The 23,972-nt window shown below is 39.6% G+C and overlaps 2 protein-coding genes across 4 annotated transcripts in view; one reads left to right on the forward strand and one right to left on the reverse strand.

Moving 5' to 3' along the window:
• The window catches only part of CYFIP1 (cytoplasmic FMR1 interacting protein 1), a 75,132-nt gene that overhangs the window by 10,191 nt on the left and 40,969 nt on the right, over positions 1 to 23,972 (reverse strand). For all 3 annotated transcript variants that reach the window (XM_058019014.1, XM_058019013.1, XM_058019016.1), the window contains 3 exons: positions 18,036 to 18,123; positions 7,118 to 7,261; positions 5,515 to 5,605 (listed from right to left, as the gene is read on the reverse strand). In XM_058019014.1, coding sequence (XP_057874997.1) covers positions 5,515 to 5,605; positions 7,118 to 7,261; positions 18,036 to 18,123 — 323 coding nt within the window. The remainder of the gene's footprint in view (positions 1 to 5,514; positions 5,606 to 7,117; positions 7,262 to 18,035; positions 18,124 to 23,972) is intronic.
• LOC131080621 (fibronectin type III domain-containing protein 9-like) lies at positions 9,414 to 22,830 on the forward strand. Its single transcript, XM_058019019.1, has 3 exons — positions 9,414 to 9,751; positions 12,039 to 12,749; positions 22,510 to 22,830. Exons 2-3 carry the CDS (start codon positions 12,159 to 12,161, stop codon positions 22,624 to 22,626), a joined length of 708 nt encoding a protein of 235 aa, XP_057875002.1. The 5' UTR covers positions 9,414 to 9,751; positions 12,039 to 12,158; the 3' UTR covers positions 22,627 to 22,830.

A 23,972-nucleotide genomic window follows, 5' to 3' on the forward strand; every position in this document is an offset into this window, starting at 1 on the left:
TGTGGTGGGTGGGGAGCAGCGTGGTGAGAAACAGAAGCTGAGCAGAACAGCAAGGAAGATTCTGCTGCTGCAACATGGAAACAACCATTGGTCATGACAGGGATCAAAAAGAATAGGGTTTTCAGACTCCATTCAATTCCCTACCCAGCCTGTGGATTTTGTGGGGAGTTTCAGGAAAAAAGCCTGACATCTGGAAAGATGAGAAATATTTTTTCTCAATATGAGCAGTGAAATCCTGAGAATAACCCATGTCACCTGAAGCAAATATAAAGGAGCAGGATGGCACAGAGAGAAACAGGAGTAGCACAGAGAACTGTGACCAGAAACAAGAGACTCATACTGAAAGTGTGACAAACCAAAAGGAGACATTAAGTCCACCCAAAAGCAGCAGGACAGTAAAAGTCAAAGAGTCTTGAGGTTCATATCATAAAAATTACCTACTGTCTTTTACAGTCACTCCAGATGACAGAGCTTGTGGAGGCCCTGGAGGGGCTTCTCCTAAGTTACACCCCACTGGCTCCTTCCCCTGTTCCTATGCCCAAACAAAGGTGTTCCTGAGCCACTCCTTCCCTTTTTCCCAAGGGCCTCACCTTGATACTGCCTGGAGACCAAGGCCAGCTGGGAGACCCCTGGGGGAGAGAGGGTGTCCGAGAGTGGAACATCTCTGTATGGCTGAATTAAACATCTATGGATATTATGCAAAAGCCTTTTTTGCTTCTTTACCCTGGACTTTACTAGCAGCAATTCAAGCTGCAACAAGAGCTCCTCTCAAAGTCCTTAACAAAATTTCTTATTTCTTCACTCAAAGCCCCAGTCTCCATCTACAGATATATAAATATGCACACCCACACGCATTCATGAACAAATTGTCGTATTATTTTGAAAATCTGACAGCCAGTACTTAGCATGCAGGTGTTCCAAATGCTGCCATCATTAGTGTACTTCTTCCCTTTAGATCAAGAGCTTGATTTACCAACAAAACAGAAGAAAGTTTACAGAGCTACACAGGCTATTTCTGATGAAAGACCAATCTGCTCCCCAGGTGGAGTCCTGTGGCAGAAATACATCATCGTGTTTTCATTAATGTTTGAGCAATGCCATTCCAAATTACACTTCTATGCACATTACACAGAAGTGTATTTTTATGGAAGACTATGCATGCCTACTAAAGCCCTGGAAAAAGAACAAGTGTCTCAGAAAAATTAATTTCACTTAATTGCCTGCAACCTTCCTTCTTCCTCTAATTCTGTTTGTGGGTGGAATTCGTAAGTTACTAAATTAGTTACATATACACACAGAACTTTGCAAGGTAAATGAATCAAGGTATTTTGCTCCTCCTCTCCAAGAAAGCAGTTTTAATTAAATCCCTCTGTTCCTGCAGATGGGAGACATTAGGTGTCATAATAATTGATTACATAATCCCAGTTTCTGATTTACACAGATCTCAACAGAAGACTGTTGATATAGAATAGATCCAGTAAAGTACAGAAGATTAGTAAAGGATTAGGCTCCCTCTCTGCTTCCAAAATCCTATCTCAACAGCACTCAAAGAGCAGATGCCAAGTTTCAGCTGTGCAGTCTGTACACTGATTAATTTAGGAAGTCAGAGCAAATCAACACCTGCAGCTCAAAGCTGGTTGGATTCCTTCACTTCGGTCACTTTTCATTTCTCAATTCACACCTGCAGACTGAAATCAAACATGTTCCAGAGCTTATAACAATTCTGGTACCTAAAAGATTAGGACAAAAATAAGCTATTAATTCTAGAACTGAATTTCTGACTACAAACAAACTGGACCTTGATTATAATTCTTGGTCTAGTTGTGTTTTGGGTTATTTTCTGCAAAGAACTGACTTGGCTATTTTCAAATAAAATCTACTAATCTGCATTAGCAAAGCTGCTCCCAAGAAACTGGGTGCTAGTACACATAAAAATCCTTTAGTTTTTGTTCACTTTCATAGAGACCTTCAAATGCTGCATCCAAATACTTCTTTGACTTAAAAGAGACATTGTTAACTCTGCATATCAACAGAGCTGCCATTCATTCCCTTCAATGGAAATATTCATCAGGTTTAATCATATACATGTATGCAGGAATTATGACCATGGAGCCTGTGCACTGTGTTTATTTTGCTAGAAAGAATTATTCCATTTTTCTGCATATCAAATGAATTCTTAATGTCCTCTTAAAATCATCAAGGTGATCTGGGTTTCCCCTAAATTCTTTCAAACAGTCTGTGATGCCTTCCCAAATCCTTCTCCACTGGACAGGTTTCAGGAAGACCTGTGAATACATTTCCTTCATGTAATGTGGACTTCATTGTGCCCTCACCTGAATTATTCTCCTGCTTATCTGAGTTTGAGCAAAAACCTGGGACTACAGGTAGAATTACAAATCCTTCTGCTATGTCCCAAGTGATGCCTCCCTTGCAGCCTCCAGCCACTGCTGCCCTTCCCCATGCTTCCCAGGCCAGGCTTGCTCCCGTTCCTATTAGACTCTGTCCTGAAATATTCCAGAAAAAGAAGGGGTGGAAGAGTCTTTTTTGCCAGACTGCTGTGCAGAAACAGAAACAAAGTGTTGCCAGCAGCACAATCAGCCCAGGGAGGGATGGGAACACAGCAGCCCATGGCACAGGGCTTTGGTGGGATTCCCCAAACTGCCATGCCAACCTGTAGGACTTCAAGAGGTCATGGCTTGGGATAACAAGTACTTTGTCTTGCACCAGCTTTGAGTGTTCTGTTTCTTTGGTTAGATTTTTTTTTTAAAGCAGAAATATGGAAATATTACACTTAGGGAAAAAAGACACAATTTGGCTCCTTTCTCATGAAGTTTATATCTTGCTAAGGTCATTCGTCTTTTAAAAAATTTATTTTGGAGGAGTGGTATACCAGTGACAAAAGCCTCATCTCACAGCAGAGCTCACAAACTACTTTTCTTCATGGCATTCAATGACACTTCAGAGTGGCAGGATACTCATTCATTAAAAGCAGAAGTGACAGGTTCAAATACTCAAAAAACAGCAGAAGAAATTGTTACCTCCAAGATGAAATTTCCAGCTTAAACACTTACAAGGCAAATATTCCTTTAAGAGCTTTAGCAACTTTAAAAGGTCCCTTTAAAAATCCTTATGCTTAATGTATTTTTAGACAAATATTTTTATGACTACAAGATGAACAAGCTCCCCCTGCTTTAGACTGTTCCTATGGAAACAAACCCATTGGCAAAGAGGAGTCCTGAACAACTCTGATGCCACTGTCTGTACCCTGCTTCTTTTAGCAGCAATAAATCACCATTTAGAATTCCACAAACCTAGAAGGCTGATTATGAAGGAGCCAAGGAATTGCAATCAGCAGAGTCCAAACAAAACTCTCCAATTGAAAAGTATTGAAGTGCATCAAAGAGCTAGAGGCTTACTTACTGAGTGTGATTAAATCACTTTGCACATGGAGAATGGACCCAGGAAATTAATTCTGAATTAATAAATGCATCAAGATAGATGAGAATCTACATACTTCATCTAAAGACTGTAATCACAGTTTTGGCCTGTATATGTAGGTTGTGCCAGTTAGAAAGATGTTATAAAATGATTTGTTATGAAAGAACAGAAGCAGAACACAGACATAGCCCACCTTACTACTACAACTAACAACTTCTGAGGAAGCTTTTGGAGGCAGAGGAGGGAACAGACAACAGTTGGTGTGTTGGCTTGCATCTTCTGTGACAAAACACATAAACAAGGTGTGGCAAAGAATGCTGAAGAGGAGAATTTAGCACAGAAATGAGAGGACAGTGACTGAAAGGAAGCAGGCTCTGAGCCTGCCCTTCTACAGCCTGGCAGCTCCTCTCCCGATGAAGGGTAAAATCTGCAGCACATCCTCATCACGGAACATTTTCCTTTCTCAGCCAGTCTGTTCCAAGGGCAGACAGCTCCATGATGGGGAGGTGTCAGAGAGCACAGGGCAGCTTTTCCCTGGTGTGAGAGAGCCAGGGAGGATCTTCCCCAAGCTCTTCTGCCTGGCGACTACAAAAGGGAAGGGAGAGACGGCGTGACAGTGCTATAAAGGCTCTCTCTGCATTTCTTGGAAGAGTCCCTCCAGGGGGTCATTATGTGTCCTCTGCTAGAAATGGTTCAGAACAGGAAAAGAACATGTGTTAAGACAAAACCTGACAGTAAAGGAGCAGAGAATCGGGTGGGGTTTTGAGATCCAATCCAATTCTAAAACTAAGTATGATGATCCATTGTAAAACCAAGAGTTGCTTTGATCTCTTGGTACAGAAGGCATCTAAACAAATGGCATTTCTTTTGGAAGAGTAAATATGAGGTCAAAGTAGTTTGTTACCATTGCACCAGTAAAGTTCTGCCTTTCCTATAGGATGGATTGTCTTTCAACTTTAAGAGAAAGGTTTATCCTGAAATCCCTAGGCATCTCCTGCCAAATATTTACCCCTTCCAGGTGAGGATTTCTGGCAAGCTTCCTAATGTCACGTGCAGCATCACAGATCCTGGTGATACATTATCTATATTTGAGAATACCTACTGCTTTTGTGGTCAGACCTTAATGAATGGCTAAAAGCCTCAGAGAGATTATTTTTATACTCCTAACTACCATGATTCATCCATCTCCTCTGTGCTCCAGGGAGAAAAACAGGAAGGAAACACTTAGTAAGACCTCAATTTCATTTAACATTGGTAATGAACGTCAAGCAAGCTGTGGGAAGCAGAAAAACCCAACCTCATTCCAGTTGGAGTGGCATTTAATAAAACTAAGTGACTCTGGAAAAATAAACTCAGAGGTGGGTGGCACATGGAAGGACTAATTTGTGTTAATTAGAAGTTGTGAAGGAGGAATATTTTGAAGGAGAAAGCAGATTCAGAATTTCAGTGAACAATGTGATAAATACTAATTAGCCAATTATTTCTCCACAGTGGCAAGCAGCTTTCAATGCCATTTCTTCTTCTGCAACTGTCACACCTCCTGTTGAGAGGCTAAGATGCACCCCAACAAGCCTCAGACAAAACTATTCTGGCAGGACCAGTTTACCTCCCAGCAGTATCACTCCTTTTATCCTGCATTTGGTGAGGGCAAAGGAAAAGGGCAAAGAGGCTGTTCCAGAGAACTGGGTTACTAAATTAGACATTTAAACAGAAAAAATGTGAGAGGCTAACTTGCTGAGGCAAAAGCTCAACACACTAATGAGAAAGCCAAGAAACAGAAACTATTGTGGACGTCCCAGCTCAAGATCAATTATGTCATGAGGCTGTCTCTATACAGATTGTCATCCTTTTGCCCTACCAACAGAAGTCTTAAAACTTCATTAAGTACTTTCAGAAAGCATGGCATTCAATGATTCTTTTGATGGGAAAAAAAAAGGAATAAAAAAGTAAAGCCAGGCTAAAATCTGATTATCAGGAGAAAAAGGAGGGAGGGAAAGACAGATATAAAAGATTCAGAAGATAGTGGTTAGTATCATCTTATTAAGGCTGCTAAGGTAACATCAAACACAAACTAACCTGGAGAGCCATACTCATGTCTTGGTAACCTACAGATCTTAGGCATCACTTCCATTAGGGTCTTGACATACTGAAGAATGGTCCCTTGTAACTAAGAGAAAACAATGTATGCAAACATGTCAGTGCTGTTGAACTACAAAACTTTACAACAAACTGCATTCAAACTATACATGACCTGAAGCAGCTCTAAAAATCTTGTATTTAATTCTGCCAGTCAGCATATTTCAAAAGGCAACTTTTACAAATTTAAAGAGTTCATATGGCATTAGCCATCTTTGTTACAAGAAGAGTGGCACAACAGCTAAGGCCAGGAGGGTAAAAAAAGGAAAACATGTTTTTCTCTTATAGACTCTTTACAGTCAAACTACCTTTTAGGTTTTTGGTTAAAAAGCTGTATCTGAATGCTGTAAAAACCATTCAAAAAGCATCTGAATGTGTTCAAAAGCAACACGAAAAAAGCCCTAATGATTAGGAATGGTGGCAACAGCCCAAACTGGTTCTTCTGGACATACAAGCTGAGATAGTCCCAGCCTCCAGTCAGCCTGTCTTCAAACCACTAGACACCTCTGCCTTACCTGCCCCCCTACATCTGAGCATCTGCATCAGGCATTGGCAGGACACCCTCCCCAGGCCTTTTAACCTTCTCTGTAAGTGACCAAGTGTTCAATGCCCCCTTACCACTAAGTTATAAAAACACCCCTCTCATAAAACACAGCAAACTAATACTTGACACTCAAACCCTGAAAAATACGAGTGTCTTCCTCTCTCCCTGAGGATTAAATTACAACATCTTTTCAAGGAGGATTCAGCCTTTCTAGAACATCAGAAATGTACTTAGAACATTGTGGGAATTACTGTAAACAAACTGCCAAATGTGTCAAGTGCCTGAAGTACAATTATGAATACCACAGCTTTCCCTGGTACAGTTGGATTATTTTGGCAGCATGCTCCTACAAACAACAGGGAGGAAAATGTAATTTCTTTGGCTTAAATTAACTGCAAGGCACTGTAGCTGTATATGTAGATTCTCATAGTATAGCAAACAGCCAGCACCTCAGCCTCCTCCCAGTTAGAAAGATACCCAGGACACCCAGGCTGTGTAGATAATGTCTTCAAAGCTGGCCTGAGCAGCACTGCTAATCAAGCACAGAGGTTAAACTCCTGTTGTTAAGGAGTCATCTATCAGTGATGCCATTAATGAGAGCCCTGAAGTTAGGGGCCAGGCAGAAAGCACACTACAGCTGTTCTCAAAAAATATCAAGGAAGTGAATGTACAGTATGGTCTTTAAGTTGTAATCAACTCATTTAAAATACTCATACTTTTCCAGAGCCTACCTAGGCTCTAACAGCTCAGGTCACCACAAATTGCATGAACCTCCATTGAAGAATCCAAAGTTTTCAAAACACTCCTGAGGGCACCAAAGCAATTATTTCTATTGCTCACACAAGACATTGAACACTGTCAAGCGCAGCTTATATCAAATTTCAATGGAAGTTATTTTAATTATTTTTATCCAGGGTCTCAATCTCACTTTGTTTTTCCTGAGACATTTCCTCTAAGAAACCATTTGAACTAGCAGAAAAATAAGGAAAATTAGCATACCAGGCTCTTGACAACTTTCAGCAACTCCTCCATCACCACAGCAATGCCCTGATATCCAAGAAGTCTACAGATGACTTTAAAGTGGGGGGGACCAACAAAATTCCTGTAGTTGCTGTAAATGCTGGAATATGCCAAATTCAATGCCTAAAACAAGAAAACAGATATGATTAATGAAAATTTTGTCTGCCTCTATCTCAATAATAATGTAATTTAAATGTAATTTCAAAGCACATTAAAACTGAAATAAAATCTTTGTATCTCACTGTCTCTGAAATAGGTTTAAATACACAATTTCTCTTTGCCAGTTTCTCTTAAGGCAGGAACTTAAATCTATCAGCAAGACAAATTAGTGAGCACTTTTTTTTCAAGCAGACATCTTCTATTTACCATTTATAAAGCCACAAACACTTTCTCTTTTTTACTTTTCTATTTACACAAGCATAAAGGGGTAAAAGTGGTCAATGCCATGTCCAGATCCCTGAATTTAAGGCACAGCTTCTATTCCTCTATCTTCTATTTTTTGTGCAAAATATCTTGAAAGAAATTAGTTCAATTTTCTGTTCATAATAACTGTTTTAAGTCTTTGAGTAGTCAACTACAACAAAAAAAGAAAAGCCTTCTGCAGCTACTGCTCTCTGCAACTAATTAACAAGGATCTTTCTTTTTCAAACCCCTGTGCTGTACACAAGATCAAAGCAAATCTAAGCCTGGGATGCAACCTCATAGAAATTCTTCAACACTTGTATAAATAGGACCAGGGGCTTTGCCATAGTCATGTTTACTTCCATGAACAGGAACACAGCTGTACAGACTGATGTGATGTGAGGATTTAGGAACTGGTTGCTGAAGCTGCAGACTAGAGATGGCTGGCTAACTTAGCATTCTCCATTTCTGCAAGTGGGTTGTTCTCCTAATACCCTGAAATTAATTTTAGCAGGAATCTTGGCCACCCTTCATACAGAAGGGACTGCTATGTTTCCTTCACTTTTTTGAATTTTCCTTCTCTCTAAAACACACACAGAAAACAGCATACTGTTGAACTTTCAACTTCACACACAGCTGTAACTGAAGATTTTCCAGGAAGAACAGTCCCTTCAATCCAGATCCTGCCCTAACAACCTATGCAAGTCAACACCAGATACTGTAACCACATGGCATTAAGCTAGTTGGAATTCAATTTAGAAAACTCTACCAAGCTCTGGAAGGACTTTATTCTCATAAAAGGACTTAAAAACCATCTTTTGACGCAATCAGAATAGAATATGCACATTTTTATTTATATTTTATGTCTCTATATAAACACCAGTTTCCAGCTGAGGTCTTAGAAACTTAAAAATTCTAAATGGAAACTAAAATAGACACTTGAATAACTATTAGAATCCTAGTACATAACACAGTCCCACTGTTACATCAGAGCTGGCTTAAAGGCCAAACTCCAAATGTGTCCCAGCAGGGCACAGCCTAAAGCTGTATCCCTCCAGTACAACCTGTGCATTTCCATAGCTCTCTGCAGACAAAAATGAGGTCTGGGGCAAAGACAGCACAGAGAAGTGGTAAAACCTTAAGAACATATGTGCAGATGAATGTCCTGATAAACTAAGGATTTTTACAACCACCCCTAAAAGATGAGATTTCCTTTTTTTGGTTTTGATGTTTCCAATTAGGTAAGTCTCCTACAACAAACATGTCAGAACTATCTATTTCAGGTACAGCACAAGGAGAATTTTATTTTAGTGGGATAAAGCCTTTTACTGCCATGAGGTTAAGGGGAGAGAACCTCTCTTCACACAGCAGGAATTTGTCACAGAAAAGCAAGCCCCAAAAACAGGATATTTGTATTTTAAAAACTTGCCAATACATAACAATAGGAAGCCAGCCGATCTAAAAATATATCTTTCATGTAAACCTCATGGGGAAGTACCTAAAATTTGCAGTGCACCTGTAAACGTTGGATTAGTGGATCTTTCTAAGCTGTAACAAGGAATTTAGAAAAAGAAACTACACACCAACAGCACTTCCCCCCCACAGTGAGACACAAAAGCATAAAATCCTTAGGGAAGAAGCCACTAACTAGAGGGGGGTTGAGGTGGAAAGGGAGAGAAGGGAAGCTGCTGTTCATTATTTTTTAAGCTATACTTGCTCCCTCCCCTACTTAAATTGAAAAAAAAAAAAAGGAAAGAGTTGTTAGTTGCTGATGTCATCAAAGTGCTAACATTAATCACTCACAGCATCACTGGTCCACACACAAGAGTATATAACAGGGATGCTCAGGCTGCATACTGCCAAGGGGAGGCAAGCAAGAGAGGGGGGAAAAGACATTATTTTCTTCTCCTGTGAGGTCTTTGATAAGCAAAGCAACAGCATCTTTAGACAAGATGTGCTCTTGCAGGAATTTAAGTGGAAGAGACAAAGAAACCATGCTACCAGCAGCATCAGAGAAAAAACCTGAAATCACCAGGCAATAAGAATTCAGTCCAGAGAATCTGAGGAGAAGAAAAAGCAAACTGGCAAACAGAGACCAGTCAGGAAATAATTCATATAGAAAGGGATACAAAAAAAGTGGTGTTTGTAACATTTTCACAGCAGCATCGCCATAAAGAAATTCTGTTCTGGAATTTCCATCAGGGAGCGACGGTAAGTACTGACTTTATGATCTATAAAACATCAGATGGCTTCTCCAAACATTTACATGTCAGTAATTGTGTGTTTTCTAATAACTGATAGTTTAAAACAATGGAAATGTATTATTGTTATTTAATTATAGCTCATTCTACTTACAAAATGATACAAGGATTAAACTGTTGAAACTATTGTTCCTAGGCTGTGTTAAAAGTGTTCTAAAAAAACACTAGATTATAATAGATATAGATTATGATGTTAAGTAATAGGGAGCTACCAGTTAAAGAGAAGGTAACTGATCTCACTAATGCACCCTATTTTAATATCTGCAGTAGCTGGGTAGATACCAAAACGTGTCTGGTAAGTTTATCTGACAGCAAACACAGTTCCTTTATCTTGTTGCTGTATTAAAAAGGGTGCCTTTACCACAGAATTAGAAAAGCAGCATCTCCCCAGATCAGTCATATCCATGCTTTTATATTGTCATGAAAATAAACATACACATTTTTCTTCCCACTTCTCAGTAAGTAGAATCCAAAACCCTTGAGCAACAATTTTCATATATAAACAGGTACAGAATTCTTACTATTAATGTAGTGCCACTATCTAAATCCCATTTAAAATATCCTATAAAATACACATTTTCCCAGTCTCTTATCTAGTATAAAATACTAGTACTACAGAATAATTTCAGAATATGTTATCAGTAAATCTCACAATCTTTCTTCCTCAGGAGAATTTTCAATAATTAATTGTTACTTATCCAGGAAATGTAACATTTTAAACTTGATCTTAAAAAAAATATATTAAATTATCACAACAAAGTCATAAACAATGAAATACAGTGTTACTGTCATGGGCATTTATAGTCATAAAAAAAGTGAGAAACTTTCAAAGTGGAAAAAGCTTCCACGAGTGCCACTGGAAGCTGACAATCAAACTAAGGGATCAGATTAAATTGCTGAGGTAAGCTCTTTTTCAAAAGTTACCATCACGACAGTAAAAGCATAAAACCCAAGCCAAACAAATGGAAATATCCACTGGTTGTTATTATATATTCTTTAACAGATGTATTTAGAGAAATTGAAGAAAAGAGGTGTTTTCCTTTCACTATTCAAAGTGGTTACACATACTGAGAATCTCAAAATACTGGCAGATTTTCTAATTTGAATTGAGGACGAGGAGGAGTATAAATTCAGGGCAGGCAGACTATGGGATTACATAAAATGACTTAAAACAGCAAAGAGCATTAGTAACTTTTAAAAATCCCCACTATTTATCCAAAAGGTAGGCTATGGTGAAAGCTGTATTTCACTAAGCTTGACAGAGCTTTTCCAAGAGGCTGACTAGCATCAAGGCTCACAATTGTGACACTGATACCACCAATGTACAGTGCTCACAGCCCCTGCCGCAGTGTGGCTGCAGTGGTTACAGATGTGCAATTTAGCAGCAAACACAGAGGGTATCACAGAGTCACACAACAGTCTGGCTTAAAGGTCACCTAGCTCCAACCTCCCTGCAACAGGCAGGGACACCTTCCACAGCTTCTCTGGGCATCCCATTCCAGTGCCTCACTGCCCCCATAGCAAAGAATTCCTTCATAGTATCTAATTTAAATATACCCTCTTTGAGCTTAAAGTCACTCCTCCTCATCCTATCAATATCTGCCTGTATAAAAAGCCCCTCTCCAGCTGTATTGCTGTATCTAGATACCAGAAGGTGCTGCAAGATCTCCCTGGAGCTTCTCTTCTCCAGGCTGAACAGCCCCACTTCTCTCAGCCTGTCTTCATAGGGAAGGTGTTCCTATGTGAACTTGCGAATAAGAAACTAACATAAGATATAGACAAAATAATATGTAGTCAGGTTTCCACATGCTCTTTTGTTCTTCAACTAATTGTGACTAGCAAAAATAAAGACTTGTGAATGGTAGAGGAAATTATTCCTCAATATCCACTCCTGCCAACCCCTATTGCTGCTTAACATAAAATGCAAGATACACAGACTAGAGAAAAAAACACCTGCTGCATTTTTTTACAATCACCTGGGGGGAAAAAAAGTGAAAGGAAGTGATTTCCCAATTTTAAATTCTGCAAAAATTCACCATCTCTCAAGATACAACTGGTCACTGGTACAGGCAGCAGCTCTGGTTGAACTTCTCAAAGTTTATCTTTACACTTTCACTTGGAAGAGAAATACACATTTTAAAACACGCCAGACTTTATGAACTTTCATTCCCATTTTTACACTGCAGTACCAAAGATGAGAGCATACTTTCCTAACAAACTCCATTCCTACATTACAGAGCACTACGATTAAGATCCAAACGACATCCTCAGTGCTGCAGCTTCTCCAAAGAACACCTTCCCTTTCCACAGGGAGATCAGCATCAAGAGAGGAAAAAAAACTCCCAAAAATCATCCTGATGGGAATAACCATCCAAAACATCACAGGAAACACAGCAATGGTAATTTGGCCAAAAATGGCCAGTTGTGTCGACAGCTTTTACAGCATCATGTACCACCCTAACTGGAACAGCATGCTGTCCAGCTACTCCAGAAAGAGCTTCCAGAGGGAAGAGAGGGTGCCCACCACTCGCTCCTCCTTTGTGGTTGAAAACCTGACTCCCCTGACGACGTACATCATGTGCGTGACCTGCCAGTCCGCAAACCCCTCCAGCGACCAGTGCAGAGTTTTCAACACGCTGGAACGAGACCCCGCGTCGGCGAGCAGCACCAAGAAGGAGCTGGCTCTGGGCATCTGGCTCACCAGCGGCGTGCTGCTCCTCATCATCGCCGCCGTGCTGCTCTACGGCTGCCTGCACCTCCTCTGCCGCAGGAGACACCAGCGCCTGCAAGAGCGGGGCGGCAGCTCCAAGCGGGAGCCTGAGGGGCCATGGACCAAAAGCACGGCCCACGCCTCGGATGAGCTCAGCAGGCAGAGCCAGCACACACGGGACGCTGAGGAAAAGCATCCGGGTGGCATCCAGCTGGCCACAATCATAGAGAATCCCTCGGTGCGCAATGAGCCCATCGTGACATCTTCGAAAAGTCAGGAGCGAGTCCCAGTGACAGGACAGTGCTCTGCTACAAATTAGAAAGGTTTTTGCCACATGGGGTACCCCAGCTACTTCAAACACATCAGATGCACTGTTGGTGCTCACAACAGGGAGCTCTGACTGCTCACTGCAGCACTTCTGGCTGTACCTCTGATTTCACACCCCTTTCCAACAGCCTGTATGCAAAGGTTCACATGCCCAAGAAGTGAGCACTTCACCCACCCTCCATTATTTAAAATTAAGCATGTAGCAAGTATTTGGTTTACATTTCAAGGGGATTTTTCATTGCTTTTCTTTAGCCTAAAACAGCAAACAAATATAAAAAGTAGCCAAAAGTGACCAAAATAATTTTTGTTAACTAGCATGAATAAAACTGAGTAGGAGTTTTCAGATGGCAACCCAGACTGCTACACTACAGGCAACTGGAACATACACACAGAGTGCAGTGGTTTGCCAGTGTGAGCTTTACCCTGACAATCCCAGCTGCTTCCCAAAACACACACTACAAGCAGTACTATACTCAGACAACACACTTCACTGCCCATGGTGTTGCCCATCCCTCCCCTCTGCACTGAGGTCAGTCTCAGAATGTAAGATAAAAACTCATCAGAATTTTAATTGTATCCTCTCATTTGTCTTATTTCCCCTCAGTCTAAATACATGGAAGATAGAGACTTAGTAAATTCACAGCTAATTACGGAAATATCCTGGGTTATTGCACTTTGCACTCTTCTGCTCCCACCACAAGCTACCTTGTGCTCCATGGGCCAGACTCCCTGCAGAGGAAATGGAATCCAGAGATGCAGCTCCTGGCCCTTCATTTTCTCCTTCCCTTTCAGTTTTAATGACAACATGCATTAATCAGCTGCAAATTTCTTTCCAACTGCACAGTACATTCTGTGTGATGAAGGGGGCAAAACAGTAAAAACATGCTAAAATGCATTTTATTTCTGTAACAAGAAAACCTGCTGATCATCTCACTCTGCCTTGAGCTTCATGGCAAAGTGCCAAGGTCCTTTGGACAGAAATCTGTTCACCCTCACTAGTGACAAGTGTTGTCTGATTTACATGTGTAAGTCACCCTGTTTTAAACCTCTTAAGTGCATTTGTGTTCCATAAAAACATAATAAATCTTAGTATCGCTGTATATTATGCCTAAAAAACCAAAGGTGCACTGTGAGTGCAGGCAGTTAATTGCTCTTGGTACGAATGTATGTGTGAAGTCAGCTCTCTCTGACACAGCTTGGTTGCACCAGTGAAGGCTGGAGAGCTGCTGCCTGGGCAGCTGCCATCCCCCTCCACCCTGGAAGCTAAGGGGGGGTACAATTTTGGCAAGAGAGCTCCCCATGAATATTTCACAGCAGGTAGCGGATCTTTTCAGCTACTCTATTTTGACAACAATTCCCACGACTTGTGAAATGCATCGACTCCGAGTGCTAAGGAGAAGTTGGCATAAGTGTGATGAATCTTTCTTTACTTTTTTTTTCTTGAGTAGGACAAGCATTACACACAGAGCACTTGCTGAACGGGGGCGAGTATGACTTTCAGAAAACACTTCAAAAGGCATTTTTATTGTGTGAAGTTAGCAATAACGTGTTCTCCACCTGCTGCAGAGCACTTCCGCCAGCTGACACGTTTTCCTTTGTCTTGCACGTCAGTCTCAAACAAACTGTGAGAATAACAGCTCACTGCTGTTTCAAATGACAATGTTACATGAAATAGGCACTATTTCAAGAACCCTCATCAGAACATGAAGCCAGCACAACAGGTTTAGTGCCATAAAGGGGTGCCTGGGTGGCAAGGACAGAGAAAATGCTTTAAAATTATCTTGTAATCAAATTGACAGTAACACTTCTCTGATTAGGTTTTCATCAAGAAAAGATTATTTTAATATTAATGGAATGAGGCCAAGAGACACACAATCAATCTCTGCCAACATCTTGGGCTCTTGGAAACCTGTTTACTTCTCTGCATGTCCATTTTTTTATGTGGGTTTTAAGGCAGTGCAATACATATATAGACACACATTTATGTTATATACACATGTACATGCCACACTGAGAACAAGGAGCAGTTCTGCTTAAAGCAGTTTCCAGGCAATTCACCTACTGCATTTTGTTATTTATACACAAACACACTCATCCAAAAGACATGCCTACATCCAACTGAGAAAGCAAAGAGCTACCATGGTAGTGCTTCCCAAGGGATTTACCTTCTCTAAATATAAAACCATTCCACCCACAGAGTTTACTGTGCACTCCTAAGATAAACATTTATATCATCTCACAAGCAATGGACCATCTCGCACCTGCTGCAAATGAGCAATTCATGCAGAGTGTCATCTGTTTTCTGCTCTAGTTCTGAAAAACTCATGTCACCACATGCCCACAGAGCTGCATGATTCTTTGTTTCTTGCTGAGAAAGTTTTATTACAGATTAATTCACGTTCATTCAGGCAATTCTGTATTAGATTTGGTAATTCTCCACTCAACAGTCATCAAGTATGGGGCAAACATTCTAAGTGATTACCAAACTGATAGCAGGTTGCAACATAGTGCAAACTGACTTTAATTTGTGCACCTGCAGTAGATAAAAATCATTATATTCACAGTGAGAAGTACCTTTCAAACACAAATTTTTCACAAAATATATCTACAAAGGTGCCAGAGACAAAAAAACCATGACAATATCTGGAAAATGTTGTATAAGACAGAAAGAAAGCCTTTCAATTCTGGTCTACACAACCTCTATAAAACCAAGTATTTAACAGAAAGTTAGTTCAAGTCCCCAGGAAAGATACTTGCTTATATGTATATTATAAAATATTTCATGCATTCACCCAATGTTGCCAAATTCCAACCTGCTAATATTAATGTCATTAATCCTACACATACTTTAACTGAGTAAAGGGATTTCAGTGACCATGCTCAATCAAACTTTTAAAATAATCCAGCTCACTGAAAAGGCTAATGAGCTTCTGTAGGCTGGCTCCTTCCCACCTGACAGCTCTGCTTCCACATCAACCAGAATAAGGAAGTTGTATCTGTGGGTTTTTGTTTGGCTAATTACATGAAGATATCACTCAGAAAACTTGAGTTGCTAAAGAGAATGTTACTACAACTCTCTATGCTAAATATCAATACACATTAATATAGACCAGATGCTTTGATCCATTTAGAAATATCTGGGAATATGTGAATGCTTTGAGAGACAAAAAATTTCTTTAGTTACTGCTGTAGTAGCGAAGCCTCTATAATGTAAGAATTCCTATCTGTTACTGCCTATATAAAGTGGAAATGTTAAAAACTCCACTCAGAGATCCTCAATTTCAAAATAAATTCAACTCAAGAATAAAAATATACTCTTGTTAAAATTTAAAATTAGAGAGAGTCATGAGTATTTTCTAATATAGGCCTATCCAGTTATGAAATTTGCCCCAAAAATGCAAGTAAAGACCCCTCAGCTTGATTGTTGCTGCTCATATAGAAAAATAATCAAGAATTCTGAAAATGTATAGCTCTCAGTGTGAAGATTACTAAACTCATTTTAATAATGTAACCTGACTGATAAAAAAAACTGTTCCCCAGTTAATCTTCTGTCACTCACCCCACTGCATCATCACTTAGATAAATTAAGTTAGCAATCTCTATGAAATTCAGGTTTTTGCTCTATGCTGCATCTGGTCAGTTACTAAAATAGTAAGGAACACAATAACTCTAATGTAAGAAAATTCCACTTTCCTATAATTTACTGTTCCTTTTTGGAGAACAATTACATAAAACATTATTTACAGGAGCTGACAGTCAGCTGCTACATTCCGCATTAAAACATGTGAATCCTTTTCTACCTCCTTTACATTTTACAAATGCAGCAGATATTTTAGCACTGAAATTTGTAACTCCTGAGATATCCCAAAACCTAGATTACTGGGTTGAAATTGCACCATACATCTATGATATGATGTGCAGAAAATACGAGTAAGACGAGGACTAATTATGTTCATGCCTAAGTAGGAGGTAGATATTGAGAGTAACCCATAACAGTTACAGCACACTTGCATAAATTAGATGTATAATTAAGTACATATTTTAAATAATTTTAAATAATAAAAAATAATTTTAAGCTTTTTTATTGTCCATCCTCTAATTTAATCCTTATTTTTTTCATTTATCTTTTTCATACTTCAGCTTGGCACCCTGATAGTCAAGAAAACATTGCAAAATTTAGAGTGACACCTTGTCATATAGTGCCAAATGATTTGCTGAAGATAGCACTGATGGTTTTTAGCGCAGTTTGAAGTAGATCAATATTTCTGACTAGATATTAAAAATGTAAATATATGTTAATGCACTATGTCTTTAACTGCCATTAAGATACAAGCAATAATTCTGAAGAATAAGAAAATAAATCTGCAGTGATCAGGGAGAACAAATCTCTTACACATGAGCTTAGCATTGGTCCTGTGAGAGCAAGCTAACTTTCCTCACTTGGGTAGCCCACAGCTGTTCTCTTGTGTCAAGCACTCTTCCAAGCTGTCACCCACAAGAGCTCCTTTCCAACCTCAGCACTGGGGATTGCCCCAGGGACAGAGTATGTGACTGCAAATCACGTACCCTTCCACTGAAAACTTGCACAAACCTTCCCAGCCCACCTAACTGCAAAGCAGGAAATAAATACAGAAGATGAGATGACCAAGACACCAAGTTCATCACATTGAATTTATCAGCTCTGGTAGAGTCCAAAGAAACATTACATAAAAAAAAATAATTGAAGTAGTTAGGTATCTGATTGTTTAAGATGGTCAGAATCTATATTCCTCTTAAGTCAGATAACATCTGAAACAGTTTTTCTATCTATTCCCTTTTCTTCTGTCATCACAAGAGAGGGCTGCACCCAAGATGGGCTCTTGTTCTCACTTCACCAGATGAGTAACCAATGAGTAATTAATCTTTATTTTGAGTTTGCTCTGCCACTGTTAGCAACTGAACAATGCAAGGTGGTTGAGAGAAGGGCTTATTTTTAGCTTTGTCAGATAAGACTAATCAATTGTACATCAGACTAACCAATGCTGAAACACATGGTGAGCTTCAAGCCAAGTCTTAAAAAAGTGTATGTTCAATTTAAAATACACACAAAATGTATTTCAGTCCATTTCTAATAACTTTCACACACCATAGTTTCCATAATTAAAAAGATACCATTAAACATGAGCAAACCATAAAGATAAAGGGAATCAAACCCAACCTTTGATCCATAGAGATACTGTGGCTGTGCATTAGGCTGCTTATCACGCTGAAACTCCTGAGAAAATGGCAGCACGGTCCGAACAAATCTATATAAAAAAAATAAAAACAAGAGTTCATTATTTATACTTAGGTAAGCAGGTATGCACCTAATGCACCCTGCCCTGTAGAAGACTGCTTTTGTCTGCAAATACAATCAAAGCCAGAACAGCAGCCTTTCAGCCCCAGTAGAAACTGGGGAAGCACACAGCCTGAATTGCCCAAAAGCATAGACACAAATCATACTGCAGTTCAACAATTACTGCTCTTCCCATGGTGTGCAGGATCCCAAAATATTCCTCACCACTAGCCCAGGCCAACAAACAGGGAAGTAACTAATCAAGTAGCAATAGCCTCTCACAGGGCATAATGTGCTTGCAAAATTAAGTCCTTGAGAGAGAAATACGCCTTCAAAGAGGAACATGGCATTTCTGTTTAATGTTTCTGAGCTTTTCCCCCCAAAATTCACATCAGGAGAAATATGTTAGATGTTACCTTTAAAAAAAGGCATGAGAAAGGGAATAATCCTTGCAGCAAAATCAATGTTTTGAAAGTTTGATCATAGTTCAGCGTGAGCAGGTACCAGTACAAATCATGCTTAACTTTACCTTTGTATACGGTTAAGAGGGCCACAAGAGAACTACAAAGATATGGAGCACTGCCAAAGACAGGATCAGCCATCCCACCCACAACTGAGGCCACCAGAGCCTGAAGGACCATTCCCAGTCCTCTTGTGAACCAGCAGCACAAATCTTCCCCCCTGATGTTCCCTGCTGACTGTGTAATGCACATTTGGCAGCACTGCAGTTTTAGGGCAGGAAGAAGTTTATCAATATCCACTACAATGCCAATTCTGCTTAACTTCACTAAACAGAGGAAAATTATTGGGGGATGTGTGTTTACAAGCTGGATGGCTACTTTATTTTTTACCTTGATTAAAAAGTATTTCTTGATAAATGGTGCAAAGCTGAATATGCACAGCAAAGAGGGAAAATAGCTATTTAAGAAGTGCACATCAAATGGTTGTATAATATCAGGCTGGTCTGATACTATATCAGAGAAATGTATCTAGGAAAATGTTTCAGGACAGAAAACTTGCCTTACACTATAATATAATAAGACATAATTGTATCTTGATCTTTTTTGTTTAAAGTATTTACATTTCATCAGCACATAAAATTAATTATTCATTATTAATTCTTCCTAGAAAGAACAGAGACATTTTATTTTTAATATATCCATCTTCTAGCTAAAAACACGAACAGCCATGATAATCAAAAATTGTTTCACCAAGACCAACATAAATTGGACCATGTTGCTTACAATAACTTCCACTGTGTTTTATTTCTGAATCATTCCTGTGAGAATCTATAACTTCAGAATAATATTTTCTTCAGAATAATATTTTTAATCTTCTCAAAAACAGGTACAGCTACTTGTTCATTTATAGATTAGCCACGCTTCCCAAAAATACTTGTACTTGCTGTAGTCCAGAAAGAGTTTTCATTTAGAGATTTTGAGGAAAAATATTATTTATATATATTATTTTTGATACTATATATATTATTTAGATATTCTTACATTTATATTCCCTCATCTTACAAGTTTCTCCCCTTCTCTCTCACATAGAAACTGAAAACTCTCCTTTGAGAGGGATTACTTGAATCTGTATTCTGCAGATACTTCATTAATGAGTTTACCAGAGATGATGCAAACATTTGATGGAATTCAAAGTAATCAGCAACATACGACAGTGCCAGAGATTACTCCAGTCCCCCTTTTTTTTGTCCAAAATCCCACTCCTGTTTAATCTGACATCAATTTTCAAGCCCTAAGAGAATCTCTAAAATGAAATCATAAGAGATACCATGTCATTTGAGATAAGACTGGGTTTCAGTGTGCAGACATATGTGGCAAGAGCAGATTTTTTACCACTAAATTAAAACACTCACAAGGAAAGGAGTGTTTTGACATATAAGTGGGTGCATCCCATGACTCTGGAAGCTGTTACTATAATTTTTTGATTTATCAAAAATTATTGTGTGTATATGTATCAATTACAATTTAATTAGTGTCTGGGAGCAAACGAGTCACTGCAAGTAAATGCTCAGGTAACTCTTGTGTGCTTCCCAGTGCTCCTCTGCATGCTTGGGGGTTTCTCCATCTCTAAGGCTTCAGAGTAGTAGAAAATAGTCTTAAAGTTTTCTTAAAGACTTGAAGCAAACACACTTGCTTATATTTTCTTGAGTGAAAGAGGCCAAGAGAGGAAGAAAAGGAGTAAGGAAATAGGGGCAAAGGATGACAGTCACTTGTTAAGTTATGGAGAGGCAACATCTAAGATTAAGGCTACAGCAGCCGAAAGAGTGCATCATCCTAGAAAGAAACACATCATTCACGTAAGCATTAGAAATTTCTTCCCTAAAATCTAAGGGCTATATGAAAACCTTACAGTTCAGCATCATCTACTCTTCTTGAAAGTTTTTCAATTTCCGTGTGTGTGTGTGTGTGTGTGTTCTTTCTTCCTGACATTCTGCTGGTTGGTTTCCTCCTGCTCCTCCTCCAAGTAAGAGGAATGTCTCTTTGAAGGACTGAAGCTCTTTGAATATCAAAGCTAAACAAACTTTTACTTTCACCTGGATACTGGTAGGATACAGGTTTCAGCATATTCCCAGATAATCAGTTTCATTTTTAATCAGTGTTGATGATCTCAGAGCAATTCATCCATTTTAATCAGCACAGGTTGTAAGCAGTCAAAGTAGATTAAGCAGATGAAAAGCCTTCTGGCTTACCAAAGCTTTGTAAGCAAATTGCTAGAGGACAACATGAGCCCCCAAAGTAGGTATTTTAGGGATCAAATCATTTAATATTAATTTTTCTGTGATACCTACCAGGAAGGAGTTCATAGTGAACACATCACAAACTAATCTAAATGATTCTGTGATTTTACTTCAATCTGTTTAAGGAGATAACTGAAAGAGACTGCTTTGGGCAATGAGCCTGCTGCATTGCAGGCACCAGGTTAGATAAACCTCATTCACAAACTTTCTGAGCTTCAACTTAGAAGTAATAAGATATGACAGTCTTCCCTCCCTGCTCCTACAGAAAGCGTTCCTCTGCACCTCCCTGTCTAACTGAACACTTCTTGCTTCCATCATTCCCCAATTAGTTTGTCCTGTCTAGCAGAATGAATGGTAGCCCTACACCCCCTCTCAGTGAACACCAGATCTGACTCACCCTTCTTAAACCTGGATGCCAAGATGGAGAGAACAGAGGAAACAGCAAGGAAAATGCTGCATGAGAGAGTAGCATATCTGCCAATCCATTGCTGTCACTTTTCCTTTTGCCAGAAAGACTTTGGTTGGTTGCTTGTCTTTTTAGGAGGGGAAAGGTAGTTGATTACAGTCACCCCTCTGAGTGAGTCTACATGAGTCTATATCCCTGTACCATTTGGCTCCTGGTAGCAGAAACTAGATGGTTTGCACTGCTACTTTTCAGGTTTGCTCCAGCACTATGTGCAAGGGCTGAAAATTTTTCTGAGCAGTGACTGTCAGAGTGTATGCAACACAAGAAGACACAGCTGTTCTCTCGTGAAAGCCAGTCTCAAAAGCAGTATGAGAGAGAGAGAGCTCGCAAAAGGAAGCAGGAGAGGCTGTCAGGAAGAGAGAAAAATAAAAAGCTGGTCTTTTTGTTCCTTCTGTGACAAATCTGTACCCATGGAAGAAACATGTCATACTGCATTTGGAAGAGTGCTGTACACATGAAATTATACCAGAGAACACAGATTTGGGTTACGTGTTAAAGGAGATGGAGCTACTAGTTTGAATACTGTCTCCAGAAGCTTGTATCATTTGTGTCAAGAAAGCACAGAAAATCTTCAATTCAAATAAATGTAAGACTGTCTCACACTTGCTTCTCTGTTAGTCCTTAATACAAAACAAGCTGTCAAGGAAGGAAAAGATCAGCTTAGAAACAGTAAAGAAAATAAGGCAGAAAAAGGGGCACTACAGACAGTGGAAAAGGAACTAAGACTGAGTATTTGAGTCATTTGAATCTAACTTTACATGGAAAAAGCTCAGATGCAGGCCTAAGCATGACAAATATTCCTGGTGTGGAAAGACTTGGCTTGAAAAGACATGCAACTGAGGGCAAACAGAGAGAGGGCTCTTGAAAAACAATCCCAGGCAGCACAGAAAGGACAAAAAGTGGGAAACATCTGTTTATGGCCACTTCCAGTACAAGAACTGGTGGACAATAGCTTGAGAGCATCTAAAAGAGATGCAGCACAAGCTTCACTGCAGACTCCTCACTGGAGCACACAATGAATGTCAAAGCCTCACACAGCTTTATAAAAGGGACGGGACAAAACAATTTGGAAAAATGAATACCTCTGTAAAGGACCACAACTGCACTAACATCCCCTCATTTTTGTTTTACAGAAGCATCTAATCATTGCTGGAGGCTGGCATGTTTCCTGGAAGAAATCACCTCAAGCCTCCCTTGTTTTCAAATTCAGCCCCTTTATGGCTGCTGACAGCATCAGGACACTGAACTAGACACACCTTTGGCCTCACCTGCAGCTCATATGCTTGTGCACTATCCAAAGGTTTGCTTTCTTTCTTTCTTTCTTTCATGATGGTCAACAGGTGGATAAAAAATACCTTTGGATTTCACTGCCAATCTGAAAAGATCATCTCACTCATCTCTCCATTCCTTCTCCATAAACTGCTGTCCTCGAGTCTGTGCAGCTGGCCAGCATTAATGGCAACTCCCATTATTAAATTGCTGAATCGTTTAATAGCAGTCTCACTGTCTAATCTCAGTACATTATCTGATACAAAAAAATGTCCAAAGTCCCAAATAATTAAACAAGCAATGTGTTCCAGCACTTCTGCATGAAGAGCTTTAGCTTTTGAACTAAACCTGCAGAGTTTCTACATGGTTGAACTCTTCTACAGATATATGAAATTTTCACGTTCAAGCATTCTTGGGAAAAGAGCTTCAAAAGCTACTGGAAACAAGTTAATCTGACCAAAACACTAACTTTAAAAAGAACTCTTATACCAAGCTGTCATATTAAAAGAAGAGTAGCCACAGGTATGACATTTTTTCTGGGAACTCTGCCTCCAGCCCCTCACAGCACCAAGTAATCTCTCTGCTTTTCATCACAATTATATCTCTTTCTTCCAGCCTTTATTTGCTGCCTCTCTTCCCTTGTTTACATGTAACCTTTATGCAAGACGTTACCTATCAAGAGTCAAGCATTAAACCAGCAGCTCTCACACAGCTCCTCACAGTGCATTCTTGTGTTTGCACTCAATAACCTGTACACTTGAATGCAGAGAGAGCACAGCAATTTGAAGTTCATGCTAACAGCAAGGAAGCAATGAACATGCTTAAGGACTATAAAAAGGCCAAAAACTTCCTGTTCTCTCTCTCACCAAAAATATCAAAGGGCACTGTATAGCATGTGCAACACATACATTAATTCTCTCCACACTTGGCTTTTGACTGAAACCAAAGCACTTCTGTGATGAAATCAGACACATGGTACACATACTGCCTAAGATCTGGCTGCTTTTAACATCTCCTAAATTAATTATCCTGAATTAATTACCCAACAAGCTGGGCCTAACTCAATTCTTGTGTACAGATTTTAAGTGCTATAGGACCCTGCTAATGTCCTTTGGCAGCTCACACTCACTTCCCAAGTGCTGTGGTCTGCAGTAAGGCAGCCCTTGTAGCCAGGATGAACACAGACTGAACTGTACAGGAGCTACTGAATGCCTTTCAATAAAGCTGATGGGTGGAAGAGCAGCATTTCATCAAGATTGTCACATGATTCTTAATACAGCACGCTGAATATTCCAATACTGATCTCCAGACACATTAACTGCACAGA

The sequence above is a fragment of the Melospiza georgiana genome, chromosome 2 (assembly GCF_028018845.1).
Source record: "Melospiza georgiana isolate bMelGeo1 chromosome 2, bMelGeo1.pri, whole genome shotgun sequence".
In the NCBI taxonomy this organism is placed as follows: domain Eukaryota; kingdom Metazoa; phylum Chordata; class Aves; order Passeriformes; family Passerellidae; genus Melospiza; species Melospiza georgiana.